The following is a 17,006-nucleotide window of genomic DNA, read 5'->3' as shown; positions in this document are numbered from 1 at the left end:
TTCGAGACAATAATATTAAAGGGCACTGCTCTGCTATAAAGTTGTATTTATTGGAGTCCATCCTCACGGAGTTCACACTATTTACCCTCACATAAAAATCTGATGCACGATTGAGAAATTAATTTTATGTACTTTGCCCTGGATCTCACATCAGGTATTATCTGCTCACAGTTTTGTGTAATTAATCATTTCAGTAAGGCATATGAGCATTTCCTGAAATGCCTATATAGTAAAATCTATAATGTATAATAATCCATAATCACAGTTATACCACTACGAAACTGTATTTATAGCAGTGGAGTGTGGTTTTCTTATCTGTATAGACATAAAATATACTGATTGAAGCACATTTGTCTAACTACATGCAAGGTGGGTGGATGGAAGCTTTTTGCTATAGTTGTACACTCACACTGATGTGACTATAATACGCAGACAAATCTTAATGCTGTGTTATATCATTTTGGCTTGTAGAGTGGTTCTAGCACATAAATCAAACCCATTTTTAAAGGTCTTGAGGCAACCCTCTGGAGAGGAAAATTAAGCCCTTTATATCTTGTTATACAACAGAACTTGTGGCTTGTAAGTGATCATTGAATATGCCAATAGGTGGAAACCATTAAATCAGCCAGACCACAATCATGGGAAAAGATGCCAGCATAGTAAATGTGTCTAGGATTGTGTATCTGGTGCGCAACATCATCAGTTTTGCTAATTAACTCTTATCTAGTCTAACAATCACGAGAGAGGAAGAGAATTTGCACTTTTTGTGTTGTGACTAGGTTGGCACTTGTGAGTGAGTGGAAGTATCTGAGCGGATTTTTTTTTTTAATTTTTCCAGCAATGACATTTGTCTTTAATCAAAAATCTCATATATAATCTGAAGTCTATATAAGAAGGTTATCCAAGACACACCTTTATCTTTAAACGTATTTAGCAGAGAAATATAGAAAGCTATGCCTTGATCCATGCTGTTGCATGGTAAGACAATTAATGTCTCTCCCTTTCTAAAGCATAAAAAAGCCCCTACCAAGCAAATGAATAAATAGCAAACTTCCTGTCTCTTTATAGATACTTTTTTCATACGAAGAAACGATAAATATTTTGAGGAGCAAAGGAAAGGCAGTATTGTATTTTTCTATGTCACGTGACCAGTTTTTTTCCAAAATGTAGGCATGCTTTTAATAAACACTAGCTCTTGCTTTTAGCAGGAGCAGTTACCATATTTACCATTACAAGGCTAGATGACAAGACTTCTTTCACTTAAATGAAGGGTATCATACCATATAAAAGCAAATACTTTGATTGCCACTATCCTGCTGTGCAGGGAAACACTGCTGGAAAGAATTATTTAATTTTAAAATTCTAGCTGAATATGTTTCCGTGCGTTAGTAAAAGCAAGTGCACAGATAAAACAGGAAATAGGAAAAAACCCCTGAGATGCGGCAGAGCTTACCTGACCACTTCTCAGCAGATCTGCTGCTTGGCTGTCCAGTGCCTGCCAGTCCCTGAAACAGTGAGACAGAATAAACTCAATGTAACCATCACGTAGCCTACTACTCAATTCACTTCAACACTTCAAACGACAAAACATATGCTTCATAAACTATTCAAAAAGAGTTAGCATGCAACTCCAGCTGCAAGAGATTTTGTTCACAAACTGAACAGCAATAGGCCTGTACTTTATTCTCATCAAAAAAGTAAACCAATCACATTGACAAAAAGCCACTGTAAACAAAAAGACTGTATTTAAAGGATTAACAGTTTTGGCATCCCTACCATCAAGTCTTCTGTTCTTTTTTTTTTTTCATCAAAATTTAGGTTATATATTTGTTGTTAGCAAGAGTTGCATTACTATTATTGTTAATTTTAGTTCTGTTTATTACCTTGAGGGTTATATATTGTAGAATAATTTTGTTGTCACTAGTTAATGTTAATTAGTTGTTTTAATAGCCTATATACCTATTTGTTATCTTTTGGTAGGTTTACTTTTTTAACTATCAGTAACTTAATAACTGAGAATATTTAACATTACTGTTGCATACTCAAAATTAAAGAGTTACTATTAGTGTTACCTGTTTAACGTTTAGTCATCCTTTGAGTCCTGCGACATATTTCCTTAATAATCATCAGCCATCAAGTCTGATAGTCTCAAAAGAAATATCAGCCCTCTAAACTGCCTTCAAGGGCGATGATATTTAGCACTGAAAATTACAAATAAAGTTTTTGAAGTTGAGTACCAACAACTGGGCAGTGACACTGATGATTTGTTTATCAAGACAAATTGTTGTATACTACAAAAAATGCAGTCAACGCACTCTTCTGAGTGAAAACAAATAGGTGAATCTATGCAATGCTTACATGTTGAATGGGATATTTAATGTGCGGGGAAACTCAAAGGTTGAAGAACTAGCATTTAGACAGTCTAACAGTGGTAAGTGGTAATCTTACCTCTTTAAACTCCATTACATTCTCACGAGAGACATGCTAATACAAACAAGTCAATCAGAGTTTGTGTTTAGCAAGATCAAGCTTAGAGGATAGTTTAAAATCCATTTATTGTTCTAAAGCATTTTTTTCCATTAACATGTTATACATTAGTGGATACTAACCATGATTCATGTAACAGTTTAGTTTGTTAACTTTTAAATTATTTAACAACCAGAAGTTATTAATACAACTTTTAAAGTCTTACACAAAAAATCTTAAAACAGGCTTGGGTTCATTTTTGTAATTTTTATATAAAAAACATTTTAGGCATCTCTTGAAAAAGAAATAAAGCAGGCATTTAAAGCTAGAAAACAAGTAATTCCAAATTTAGTTTGTTACAAAAGGTTTCAGCTTTATTGACAAATTATGGCAAACATATTTGACAAAATTATGGTTTCCTATTTAGAGAAGCTTACACATGGAACTTTATGTGATTTTTTTTTAACAAATACAGGTTAAAACACTGAACAAATTCAGTTAGCTACATACATACAGTAGCTGCTTGTTTTCAACCCCATTAAAACAGCATTTAAAATTAAATTTACAAACTTAATATCGAACATCTTAATCTAAACTAACATATATTAAAAAAGACAGGTTAAAACATCTTATCTACAGCTTGATTATCGTCCGGTTCAAAAAAAAAAAAAAAAAGGAAAAAAAAGAATCATATTACAGTCTTTCAACAACCCTAAACAAAAACTCAGCCTTAGCTAGTATGTAGAGAGACTCAAGATCTGTAACAGTGTCATGCTTTCTAAGTTACACACAGCAATGAATACAACCAACAGAACATCATCTTTGAATGGTTTATAGACAACGCTTGCCAAAGGTTTTTTGTCTCTGTTTTTTTTAAGTCCGTGTTATAAAATAATATTAATGCCAATGTCACTCCAATGTTATAGGAAATACAAGTAGTACATAGGATAATAATGAGCAGTAATCCCTAGGATAGAAAAGAAATGGACTATTACTTGTCTTGTTGCTGTTTATGTGGAGACCACAGGCTATTAATTGTCTTTGAGATGAGGTCACAGATGAGGAGGACCTTCAATATCTACCATAGGGGTGTTCCCTGTAACCCCCTCTGGCTGACCTTGGAGGTGGTGCCTTTAGGCTGGAACGGGTTGTGGCCCATTCTTCTTGTGCTAAAAACAGAAGAGAAAAGATATGTTTTGTAAATATCTAAACTTGAAAGAACAAAGTGCTGCTACTGCTACTGGCTGTCAAAATTCTCCAGGGTTTTGGCTGAAAGCTTTACAAAAATAAGATGAGAATGGTGTTAGGATCCATTTCTTTACCCTCCCACAAAAATTTGCAGAAAACTAATCTTCTACTTCTCTACACAGGCAACCTGCCTATCTCAGGATGAAAAAAACCTTACTCCTTCATGTTCAGCAGAGAATGAATACCTAGTGTGGTGGCAGTACAGTCAGCACTGGAAAAATCACTGCACTAGTCTGCCAGCTCAGAATTTATTTGATGTTTTGAGCTTCTAGCTTTTAAGCTAAAGCACCAATGTGACTAACATTTAATGCAGTTGGTATGTTAATACGATGAGGAGTTGAATCATGAAAAGATAATAGAAATACATTTGATTTTTTTCTTCCATTTGAGACCAGAAGAAAGAAAATAACGGAAGAAAAACAATGTGCAGAAATGAAGCTCCTACATGAAGCAAAAGAGGTTTGCCAAATAGTTTTTACTTTCCATTATCTTCAGAATACTTTTTCAAATTTGTGTGAATGAAATATGCCTGGGAAGAGTAAGTTAAAAACTTTAAGGCTAGCTCAGGTTAAGGTTTTTACAAGGCTTCTTTTTTTTTTTTTTTTTCCTCCACAAAGTATTTCTGGCAGTTAAGCCTTCTAAAGGAGCAAACAGGAAGCTACCTACAGTTGTGGTCCAGCAGTTGAACCCCAAACTTGAACTCTCTCCTCAATCAGCTAGTGGATCATAATTTCTGGTTTTGTCTCCCACTGACTTCAACTCATCATACACACGGTGATTAAAATGGAAATTCAGAAATCACAGTATATCATCTGTCTTATATCACATCGTAGTGTGCAGTGTTACTCCTGTTACAATAGCTGTAGAATACAACTGACATACACAGGTTCACCAAGAAGTTCATAATCTCTTCATACCCGCCCCCCCACCAAAGTCATGTCATAATCTGTCTACATCTTTGTAATGAAATACAGAAGGTATTCAGAAATCAGTGTGGCAAATGTTAGATATTTTCCATATTGTTTTATTTCATTGGTGATCAGCATGTTTTTATTACAGGTATGCGTAGAAGATTAATGCTTGTAAAATATAAAAGTAAGGATCAAGCCTTCTGATGCTAGGGAAGAAAGAACAATTTTTAAGGTGCATAAAAACAAGAGATTGAAAAGAGAGGACTTTAAAAGATTGGAAGGTGAACTGAAGCCAGAGGGAAAGGGAAAGAAAGATTCAAACTGATGATGAAACATTATATTTGCTGTTGCTATCAAAACAAAACTATTTGGAGCACCTCTCCTATGAGAACAGGCTGAAAGAGTTGGGGTTGTTCAGCCTGGAGAAGAGAAGGCTCTGGGGAGACCTTATCACTGTCTTTTAGTACTTAAAGGGGGCCTACGGGAAAGGTGGGGAGGGACTCTTTATCAGGGACTGTAGCGATAGGATGAAGGGTAACTGTTTTAAACTGAAAGAGGGGAGATTTAGATTAGATATCAGGAAGAAATTCTTTGCTGGGCGGGTGGGGAGACACTGGCCCAGGTTGCCCAGAGAAGCTTTGGATACCCCATCCCTGGAGGTGTTCAAGGCCAGGCAGGATGGGGTTCTGAGCAACCTGGTCTGGTGGGAGGTGTCCCTGCCCATGACAGGGGGGTTGGAACCAGATGATTTTTAAGGTCCCTTCCAACCCCAACCATTCTATGATTCTATAACTTACTAAAGTTCAGTCTTCACTAGTCTCTCCTTAAATAGTTTATTCATACTGTTTAATTATGATGAACTTAAAATGACAAGACTCCCCAGTGAAACCAATATATACAGAGGCCTTTGTTTCTCTTCTGCGTCTTGATTAAAGTATCTATTGACAATAATATAGAATTCCAAATACATGATAGTGATATTGTTGCATAGTACAAGCACATAAAAAATGGTTTGGATTTTTCTTTTTATATGCATGTGTTAGAGTCTAAATTCCAAACAAATTTTTGAGCAATATGTTGACATATTAGCTACATGTATGGAATGGTGTGCTGATGTTATATGTTTGGTTTACTATTTCCAGTTTCATTGTCAGTCGTACCACACTTTTAGCCCTAAGACAAGAAGTATGTGAGTAAATAAGCTTAAATCACCATCGTATTAGCAGAAACTTTGTGAAATTGAAATCTTCCCCAACATGGATAGGACCACATACTGTCCATCTAACATGGGAAACTGAGGTCACAATTTCTTTCTCTGGTAGGTCAGGAAGCCCACCTGGGTAAAGGAGGATGAGGTGTCTTGGCCATGGAGGGACACTGAACTCTAAATGTTGCATGGGTGGAAAAATATTGAGATACTGATATTTAGTATAGAGAAGCTCTTGCAGAATAGTTGAGGAGTTTCACATTTGAAGAAGGTACACCATGAATGGAAAGGTGGTAACGTTCTGTGTGTGCTCCATTTCAGGGCAAAGCAAAATGGGTTAGTCCAAATCAGCACTGAATATAAATTAACATTTCACCTTGCACTGAAACTGAGAGAGTACTCACATCTTTGGTTATGGCTAACCATATGTTCATAAAACATCTTTTCAGTTAAAACACAGTCAGCGACTGCACTAGTGCAAATAGTCTGCTTTTTAATGAAAAGTAAGCCACATTCACTTGAAACATTGCTCACAGGGTCAGACACCATGTTTTAGTTGAGAGACAGTAACCAACACTTTAAAGCTTATGGAATAATATGAACTCCAGCAAATACTTTACCCTGGCAGTCACCAAGGGAGGCACTGGTGGCTGGAGATATTGCTGACGATGAAGCATCGATTTTTGCACCCCAAATTATCACAGGGCAGAGCATGATTTATACTATGTAGGGATGGCTTGGAGTCAGATTATTTATTACAGTGGATGCAGAGTGAATTTTGAATGTGAATGGTCATTCAGGCCATTAGATCACTGACCAGATCCAGGCCCACGGCCCCACCAGCAGTGTAGGCACACACAATATTATCACATGTTGGCATCACGTTGAATAGTGAATGAGCCCAAATGCAGGCTGGAGAGGACACTTCTTTCCTTCCTTTTATTTTCTGATGACCTTTCTCTGCTCCTCTGGATACAGGTGTTATTGGCCCACTAACTTCTTCATCTCAGATACTCCATCACTGAACTGGACTGTATTTTCCAAAACCAAGGGGTGAATTTGCCCTTCCAATCACATCAGTGCTGTCAAAGACTGTTTAAAGTTTTGTGATGCAGATTTCTTTCCAATTTTGATTTAAGATAGTCAACTGTCAGTAATGTACAGGCTATTCTCCTAGTGTAAATGAAATATTATATATCTACTGACCCCCTTATTGTCCAAACTTCATTTTTAAAAGGAATAAAAACATTGCTGATGTTAAGAAAAGAATTAATTCTACCTTGCCATTCACCTTTGAAGTTTAAAAGTTGTTGCTGCCTATTTTTAATTTTTTATCATATTTAAAGACTTATATAAGACTTTTAAAATTATTCCTGAATAATAAATGAAATTCATTATATATGCACTTTCATTTAGTAGGAAAAAAAACACAATAGTCCCCTTAGAAAATTAGAATACCTGTCATTTTCTTACCTGACTAATTGGAGTATCTAATCTTGCTACAGATCTACAACTGAAAAAAATGACCTATATTCCAAAGACTCCAGAAGTGAGCAGAGGTAGCAGAAAAAACAGTTTGAATGAGCTGAAGCATTTTAGTTAATGAGCCTGTTGTTTTTTAATGGGCATGGTTTAATTCCTGGTATCTTGCTTTTGCTAATCACTGCTGACTTTTGTGGCCAGTAAGAAAATAATTAGCTGACTCTAGACTACAATACTGAAGGGTTAAAAGACGTATCAAAGATTGCTTTTGTAAAAAGCAAGATAATGCACTATGAAACAGAAAAAAAATGAAAATATAAAACATAAAAAGCCTGTTGAAATTCCAAAAGCTATTTCTTCTCTGCAAGACATTTTCTCTGCAACTACATTTTATTATCTCATTGCCTTGGGGTGTGAGAGGAAAGTGTGGGGAGGGGGAGTATCAGCTGCGGAGCCAAAGTAAGGCTCAGGCTAGCATGTACTAGGAGCAGGCAACTCTGGACAGGATTTGGTAGCAGTTGCTCTTGCTATGGAAGAAAAAACCTTCCTGTTGTGAGGGTTTTTTTGGTGCATTCATTTATTTTCTTTTTCTTTGAGCTGCTCAGGATGTTCTCTTGTTGAATATCAGGGGTTTTATGGTCACACAAAACAAAAGTTTACTGTGGAAAGCTATTGCCTGGAGGGCTGAAGAAGTGGCAGGCAATATGATATAGTTCTAAATCCTCAGGTCTCTCATTCCTACAGAGAATCAGTTTCCATATAGTGAATTTAAAAATCCTGCCTCTGCAGTATGTTTCATTACACCCTTTAAAAATGGCATTTTGCTGTAAACGTGCTGCAGCTTCAATTACCCTTTGCTGAAGTGTCACTGCATTTGCAGAGAGGCCTTGGGGAGAAGTAAGATTTAGATAAAAAAGCAGAAACTTGATTTATATAAATGAAAACGACCAAAGTAGTAAAAATACTCACTAACTGTGCAACACACAGACAACCCAATTCCTTGTTCTGTTTGAGTCCCTTCCCCCACCTCCAGACTGAAACATCTTCATATAAAGGTGAAACATACAGTCTTTCTGGTAGTACTCATAGTAAAAAATGACTTTATATTATGCATTGGAAGAAGCTGTTTTTCCTTGAGTGACAGTGTTCTTAAAGTAAATTGCCGCTCTGGCTGTACCAGCTTCTGATACAGAAGAAGAGCAGAAAGCTAATTTCCAGTACAAGTCTCTTATGCTCTTTTTTCCAGTAACATGGTGGACCTATTTGTTTGATTTCAAACTTTAACAAGAACACAGCTGATTTATATCTATTTGGTCATACCATCATCAAAATATGAGAGGATGGTTGATGGCTAACGACTCTTGTTGATATTGCATGATAGGCTCTACTGCATTAACAGGTGACTCTGTACCCAAAACATAGATGAAAGGTTTGGGATTAGTCTTCAACTGGAAAACCACTGGCCTCACACCACCCACAGAAGTAAAGGGTTATATATTGTGGAGAAAGCAAGATGATATGAAGCAACACTATAAAGAGTCTCTGAACCACACAATGCCAATAAATTACAAGATGCACCCACATCGAAAAAAAGAAAATCAGATTATTAGTGCTTTTTCCTACAGAGAATTTTAATGAAGAACAATATATCTGAACACTAGTAATTAAAGGTTCCTTGATGTGCAAAGTTTCTCTTTCATATCTCAATTCCAGTACTCCAGGGTAACCTTCTATTTTCAGCATCAAGGGGAAGGTCCCGAGAATGGAAAGCTCTGTCTTCAGGAACAGTCTTAAAGGATTGAAGACATACAGACCACCTCAGTAGTCACACAGAGATTTGGGTAGCTCGTTGGGTAACAGAAGGGTCAAAAGACCCTCCAGTCATTTTGGTTATCAGGCTGAGTTTCACCGTGTTTCAACATGAGCTTCTGCTCATTGGATTTTATTGCATGCAAGATGGGTGAGAATTGAGTAATGAGTTCCTGATTACCGACTGCTCATCCCCTAGACCATGGTTCTCCTCTGACTGCTGCCTATATGCTGTATTAAATGTGGATTGCATTTTCACCTCTAATGTATACGAGCATTTCATGTGTGGCAGAACCAGAACAAAAGCTAAAATTTCTTTCTTGGTAGAATTTCTTTCAACTTATTTTAGCTGGTTGTTTTGCATTTTCCATTTAGGAAGGCAATAATGCAAAACTACTTCAGTCTTGTATCAACAAAATATATTGCAGTTAGCAGTCTTAAGGGTGTTCAAGAGACAATTATGGCAGAGCATTGGTAGAAGGGGGGTGGTCTACTCCTGAATAACATAGCCAATGATCTAATTTGAATATCTGGCATAGGCATCTGGCAATCATCCAGGAGTTGAGACACCAATTAGTTAGCAAGGGAGCATGCATTGTCCTTTTGTACAAGTCACAATCAAAGATACTCTGGCACATCCTGCATGGGAAATACAGCAGATTCTGCAGGTGATGTGAAAAGCTCAGCATGGACAAGACTGAACCACTAGTTTGTGTCCATATTTAGTTTCCTACAGCATTTGAGGAGGCTGATACTACCATATCAGTTGGAAATTTATCCTTCCAGTTAAAACTGACACTTAAATTCCACGTCTGGCCTCCCTTCTGACCCACTCTACTCAGATTGTGTGAGGTTATGTCCTTGTTTCTGCAGTAATCATTTGTTAATGTTAACGTTTAGAATAGTTTAGTTTTTCAATGTAATATTCTTGGGTATTTTTTAAATTGTTTTTTTAACAGTTGAGTAGTTCTGAAACCTCTTAGACCACTAAACCATTTCAAAATTGCTTGCTGACTACCCTGCACCTCTACTACCAAGCTTCCAATGAAAACACAGCAAAACCATTTCATTTTACTACGTGACCTGTTTTGTGGACCAGGTTGAGATCACACATTTTGACCTGCTCAGAGGAGGATGGATATCGCTTTTCTGCCATCTGTAAAATGAAACAATTTTTGTTTCCTAGTTTTTGAATATAAAATAATTTTGAAGTAGTTTTGAGCTTTAAGGAAAATGAACTGATCACGTGTCATGTTTCCAGAGATTTCAGTGAAAAAAACCCCTAGATTTAAGTAGCGGATTTCTTTACAGATCTTTACCAAAAAAATTATATCAGGATGACACCAGAAAAATTTAAAGAATGTGTAGAAATGGGTGAAAATATTTCTGCAACAGGTCTTTACTGCTCTGCTTATATTCCTCTGATGCTTCTAAAACTAGAAAGGAAGAAAGAATCCTTATCAACCACAGGTGTCATATCAGATTTTACAAAATACCAGAAACCTGCTGAGCAAAATAATGGGCTTTCAGAACAAGACATGTTCAGTATCTACTTTTGACAGGGATTGTGCCCCTAAAAACCCAGAGTCGGTGGAATTCAGTCATTGACCCACTGAATGGTGAACCCAAGTCTCCCAGTCTCCTTGGGAGTGTATCTGCTTCTAACGCTAACTGAAACACAAGAATACATCATTGCCAGTACGTGGGGAATGTAACCAAGGGAAGCAGCCGTTAGGACAACTCTTCGGAATGACAGTTTCCTCTGAATCACAGTTTCCAAGTTCCCACTCACCAGCAGAAGCAATGATTCCAGAAATAGGTTAGAAAGCCTATTTTTGCTATTACAATTATGTAGCTGAATATATAGTGGAAGACTAGGGCAGAGTAGAGGGGGAGGATGACCTCTCTCGACCTGCTGGCCACACTCGATGCACTCCAGGATGCCATTGCCCTTCTTGGACACAAGGGCAGATTGCTGGCTCATGGTCCTCCTGTTGTCCACCAGGACTCCCAGATCTTTTTCCACAGAGCTGCTCTCCAGCAAGTCAGCCCCTAACCTTTTCCTCCCTCTGACTCCCACGCAAAGAAAGCCTGTGGAGTCCGATCTCCCCGCCCCCTTGGTGGGGCCAACCTGCCATCCAGTCCTTCTGCTCTAGTGGACTCCTCTCACTCCCTGTCCTTTTCACTTCTGACTGTCCTCAGTGCTATCAGGTATCAAAGACTGTGACTGAAAAGAAATCCAGAGACACAGTTTAATAACTGAGGGCCGAGGATCCAGTTTTTCCAGGAATTTGGCGTTATTGCCAATGTGCAAAATCTCTCTGATGTTGCCATTAGCTAAGAAGAAATATTGTATGCTTCGCTTTCAGAAACTAAAAGTACAGGTTATGTGGCATGATGGGATCATGAGAGAGTTTATAGCTGAGGAATCTGAGTGTGATTGGGCATGAGGATTGCTTTGGGTGTGGTAACAAATGTAATTGCAAATTTTTTGGTGGGTACTTTGATAAGAAATGGGAAGTCATGGGCATCACTCTTTTAATTTCACTGGATACTTCTTTCCATTGGCTGTATGGTCCCTATGAACTGATATTTGAAGCTCACCTTTAGGATACATAAATTAATTGCTATTTTCACAGGCAATCAGCACCCTTGGTTTACAATTGACTGAAATTACATATTAGTATTTTACCATTGCTTTTTACAATTCATATTGACTCTTAGTTGCCCTGTTTGCTGTTATATAAATACTTCCAGTATTGATTACAGATATTATTGATATATTAGATGAAACTATCTTTAAAGATTATTGTTTGATCAATTGCAAGTAGACTCAGTAGCTCTGATCTACTGTTTAAATACAGAATTTATGTTAGATTTTTTTTCTTACTGGAGAGCTAGAATGAAAAAAAGGTCACAGTACTGTTAACTTGTGAAATTACTTTCAATCACAGAATCATAGAACCATAGAATGGTTAGAGTTGGAAGGGACCTTAAAGATCATCTGGTTCCAACCCCTCTTCCATGGGCAGGGACACCTCCACTAGAGCAGGTTGCTCAAAGCCCCGTCCAGCCTGGCCTTAAACAATTCCAGGGATGGGGCATCCACAACTTCCCTGGGCAACCTGTTCCAGTGTTTCACCACTCTCACAGTAAAGAATTTCCTCCTAATATCTCATCTAAATCTCCCCTCGTCCAATTTAAAACCATTACCCCTTGTCCTGTCACTGCATCTCCTGACAAAGAGTCCCTCTCCGGCTCTCCTGTAGGCTCCCTTCATATATTGGAAGGCTGCTGTGAGGTCTCCCCGGAGCCTTCTCTTCTCCAGGCTGAATAATCCCAGCTCTCTCAGCCTGTCTTCATAGGAGAGGTGCTCCATCCCTCTAATCATCTTCGAGGCCCTCTGCTGGACCTGTTCCAACAGGTCCATGTCCTTCCTGTGTTGAGGACTCCAAAGCTGGACACCGTATTCCAGGTGGCGTCTCACGAGCGCAGAGCAGAGGGGTAGAATCACCTCCCTCAACCTGCTGGCCACACTTCTCTTGATGCAGCCTAGGATGTGGTTGGCTTTCTGGGCTGCCAGGGCACATTGCCAGCTCATGTCGAGCTTCTCATCCACCAACACCCCCAAGTCCTTCTCCTCAGGGCTCCTCTCCAGCCATTCTCTGCCCAACCTGTATTTGTACCTGGGATTGCCACGTCCCAGGTGCAGGACTCTGCACTTGGCCTGGTTGAACTTCATGCAATTTTCATGAGCCCATCTCTCAAGCCTGTCCAGGTCCCTCTGGATGGCATCCCTTCCCTCCAGCATGTCGACCGTGCCACTGAGCTTGGTGTCGTCAGCAAACTTGCTGAGGGTGCACTCTATCCCACTGTCCATGTCTCTGACAAACGTGAACAGCACTGGTCCCAGTACTGACCCCTGAGGAACTCCACTCGTCACTGGCCGCCAATTGAACATTGAACCATTGACCACAACCCTTTGAGGCAGCCATTCAGCCAGTTCCTTATCCACCCAGTGGTCCATCCATCGAACCCATGACTTTCCAATTTTGAGACCAGGATGTCGTGTGGGACAGTGACAAACGCTTTGCATAAGTCCAGGTAGATGACGTCTGTTGCTCTGCCCTTGTCCACCAAGCCTGTGGCAGTGTTGTAAAAGGCCACCAAATTGTCAGACATGACTTGCCCTTGGTGAAGCCATGCTGGTTGTCTCCAATCACCTCCTTATTTTCCATGTGCCTTAGCCGAGATTCCAGGAGGATCTGCTCCATGATCTTGCCAGGCACAGAGGTGAGGTTGACTGGCCTATAGTTCCCTGGGTCTTCCTTTTTTCCTTTTTTGAATATCGGGGTTATGTTCCCCTTTTTCCAGTCAGCGGGAACTTCGCCAGATTGCCACGATTTCTCAAATATGATGGAAAGCGGCTTAGCAACTTTGTCCGCCAGCTCCCTCAGGATCCGTGGGTGGATTTCATCAGTCCCATGGACTTATGCACCTTCAGGTTCCTTAATAGGTCTCGAACCTGATCTTCTCCTACTGTGGGCAGTTCTTCATTCACAGAGCCCATATATTGTTTTGAATATGAGATCACTAAATGGTATCACTTAGAAATACAGATGAAGTTGTTTCTGTCTTACTATTTTACCTATGTAGTATTGAAAGCACAGAAAAATTCACAGTAGTCCATCTACCCCAAAATTCTACCCCAAGCAGTGGCTATCATCGCATGCTTAAAAATATATTCTAGTACAAGAAAAACACTTTTTTCCATCTCTTCAGTCAGCATTCTGCAACCTTGTAATGGAATTTTCCAGCATTGAATAAAACTCTTTCATAAATGCAAAGAGGGCAACAATACAAGTAATTAATAGGCAGATCATATTAACAGATGCCTTAAAATTAAAAAATACATATTAACAGCATGTGATTTGCATATGAATATGTTATTTCCTAATAATTTTACATTTATATTCATTACTTAATCCCTGTAATAATAAAGACCTCATCACTTCTTCTTCCTGGTAACTTCTTTAACATCTGAATATTGCCCACAATTTTTGGGCACAACTTCATTCATCTCTGGTCAATTATACTGGACAGGTGGCCAGGAAGAGATAAAAAGAGCTATTCTGCTTAGATAGTCAAGATGTATGTAACAGCAATTAAGATAATGGTTTAATTTGATTTGCCATTCAGTTTTCAGTCCTATTAGAAATATAGAAGCTGCTTAAATTCAGAATAAAATAGTTTTCTTTCCTATGAGGAAAAAGAATCTCTACCTTCTTTGCAAGGTCATTATACTGCATACATTGGGAGAGAGAGTACAGCACTAGAGATGGAGAGTAAGCAGCATTCAGGAATTGTGATTACTAGCTCTGCGTCTTGTTTGCTCAGTGACCTTGGATAATGATTTAATATTTTGTGGTATGGCTTCCTCACTGTGTAGAATGAGACAGGAATACCTGCTTCCCTGGGGTGTTCTGAGATGTAATTAATTGCCTGAACAGTGAGAGAGAAGTGCTATAGCTGTGCTGAGCAGAAGACCCAATAGAAACCAGACATTTAACATTAAAATGAGAACACTGAAAATTAGAACAATTTTCTTTGGATAATTCAATTTGTGCTGCCTTTCTAGAAAGCCTCCAAAGTTCTCCCTCTGCGAAAAGATGGGTGGAGACAAAGTACTAAGCAATGGGTGGAAACTTTGCCCTGCACAAGCTAATGACTAAAGTTCAGCTAACATTGCCAAAGCCAGTATTTCACCCCATAAACCCACACAGAAAAGACAGTTGCACTGTTCTTGTGTCATAATTGGACAAGTATATGTTGTTTTAGACAAAAAATTCAAAAACAGGTTTGGTCTTTTTTTTTTTTTTTTAAAGGAGCATCTACTTATTTTTTCACTCTTTGCTCTCTTTTTGCTTATCTGCAAAGCCTGCCACATAGACAGGAATTTCTGACTTCGTACTATGCATTTTATAATCTTGTTAGAATAGCTGAAGTGGCTATCTTTCAAATCACGAAAGGTACTTTTCTTATTTGAAATGTGGAATCTTGTCGGAAGACAAAAAGTGTTTTTGAAACATAGGCTCAAGACCATTATGCTTCCTTATACCATGCTAAATACCACTTATTTTACCGTATTTTACTAATATGCAATACATATGGCTTAAAAAACAGAAATGTTAGATAAACCTCCTTGTTCTGTAGCCCATTTTCTGGACTTAGCTGTAACTGGTTTAAAAATCTACTGTCCCTGTGCTTGACAGTACCTTCTCTTCTGGAGGGATAACAAATTAGATATTCCAAATCTACTTTAGTATTGTGAGCTGCCCTGGCTTAAACTGGTAGTGGAGAATCATAGAAATTCTCCAGCTGACCTAGCACTGGAGCAGACGAGGAGTACTCGAGCACTCGTGGGTTGAGCAATGCCAGCAAGAGGAGCAGTAATGACTACTGGAGAAAACGATTTCTTAGAAGACTTCAGCCACTTTCGCAGAAAAGGTCTGCCGCACGCAGAAGAGGAGCAGTATCAGGGTTCCCAGGTAACTAGTTTGGGAAACTGCAACACAGGGAGGAGATGGGCTATAACCAGTGTTGCTGTGAGTGTGAATGTGACAGTGTGGAGAGAGCTTTATTTTTGTCTTATTTTCAGTAAAAAATAACTTTCTGTTACTTTCTGGTAATAAAACACGAAATGTGCAGTGATGTACTGTGCCTGGAATTATATAGACGGTCAGCACTACATGCACACCAGTATTACAGGACTTTTTTCTTAGATTCTCCAAATGTACTGTTCCCATAGTGAAAGGCATTGAAATTACCATTTGATATATTACTTTGGAAAGTTTTGTATGATTTACTTATTCTTATTCTGTCACAGAAACAGATTTATAATTCAGGAGTAACGGAGGAAGCACAACAAGTCGCTATAAATTAAAAGCACTCTGTTCTTATGCTGCATGTGGATTTCTTTTCAGTGTTGTAGCATAATAACTGAAGTACAAATATTTTAGGATACACAGTCAGTTAAAAGAATATGACAGGTTTAAATATGGAACTTTCTATAGAATTATAGCCTAATTTTAACACTGATTTCACAAAACAGCAATAACTTTAGTATCTTCCCCACAGTAGCCATCATAGCTGCATTCAAAATGTGCTCCCTTTTCTGCAGACTTTCAAAATCATGCTCTTATGAAAATCATAAATCTCTTCTGAGGGAACGAATACTATTTGGGAGACAGCTAAGGTGATTCCTCCAGTAAAAGAATTGATAAAATTTTGCAGAAAATCGAGGAAACGCTTTTGACAGTTCATTCTGTCCCGCAGAGTAGGAACTGGATCTCTCATACCCTAGTATGTATAGGAATGACTGAAATAGAAGATTAGAGGACAATTTATTTGGTATATCTTCTGTCCATATGCAGTAGAAGTCTTCAATGACTCCTGTTTCTGTTGGAAGAAAAATAGAGTGCTGTACAGGAAGACTTAGGGACCACTTCTAAGTTCCAGGGCTGGGTGTACACCTGCCTCATGCTCAGGTAGAGACCAGATGCCTCAACTCCCCCAAAATAAAGGTGGTCATGCAGGCACATGGCACACTCCAGCATCATTTGGGACAGAATCACGGCATGTGTAGCAAAGTCATTAGCCTGGACAGCTGAGGAAACATCAGGACTCGGGTGCTGTATCAACATTAGTACACAGTGCATACAAATAGGAATGATCTGCAGAGTGAAACAGCTGATGCTGAGGACCTGATGTTCACACTATATGGCTTCTAGAGATTTTTTCCATTTCACACCGGCCCTAGTGTGAGCCTCTGAACTGAATTCTCACTAACAGTTGCAAGTGCACCTCCTGGTTTAGTTTCAGAC

At 38.7% G+C, this 17,006-nt stretch overlaps 1 protein-coding gene across 2 annotated transcripts in view; it reads right to left on the bottom strand.

Annotated features, from left to right (window-relative positions):
- Nucleotides 1–3,537: 3,537 nt before the first annotated feature.
- Nucleotides 3,538–17,006, bottom strand: part of KHDRBS2 (KH RNA binding domain containing, signal transduction associated 2) — a 387,275-nt gene continuing 373,806 nt past the window's right edge. For both annotated transcript variants that reach the window (XM_074153323.1, XM_074153324.1), the window contains one exon: nt 3,538–3,635. In XM_074153323.1, coding sequence (XP_074009424.1) covers nt 3,538–3,635 — 98 coding nt within the window. The remainder of the gene's footprint in view (nt 3,636–17,006) is intronic.

This window comes from Numenius arquata, chromosome 9, assembly GCF_964106895.1.
Source record: "Numenius arquata chromosome 9, bNumArq3.hap1.1, whole genome shotgun sequence".
Lineage (NCBI taxonomy): Eukaryota > Metazoa > Chordata > Aves > Charadriiformes > Scolopacidae > Numenius > Numenius arquata.
Note: the sequence above shows the minus strand (reverse complement) of the source record. Positions and strands in the feature narration are given on the sequence as shown.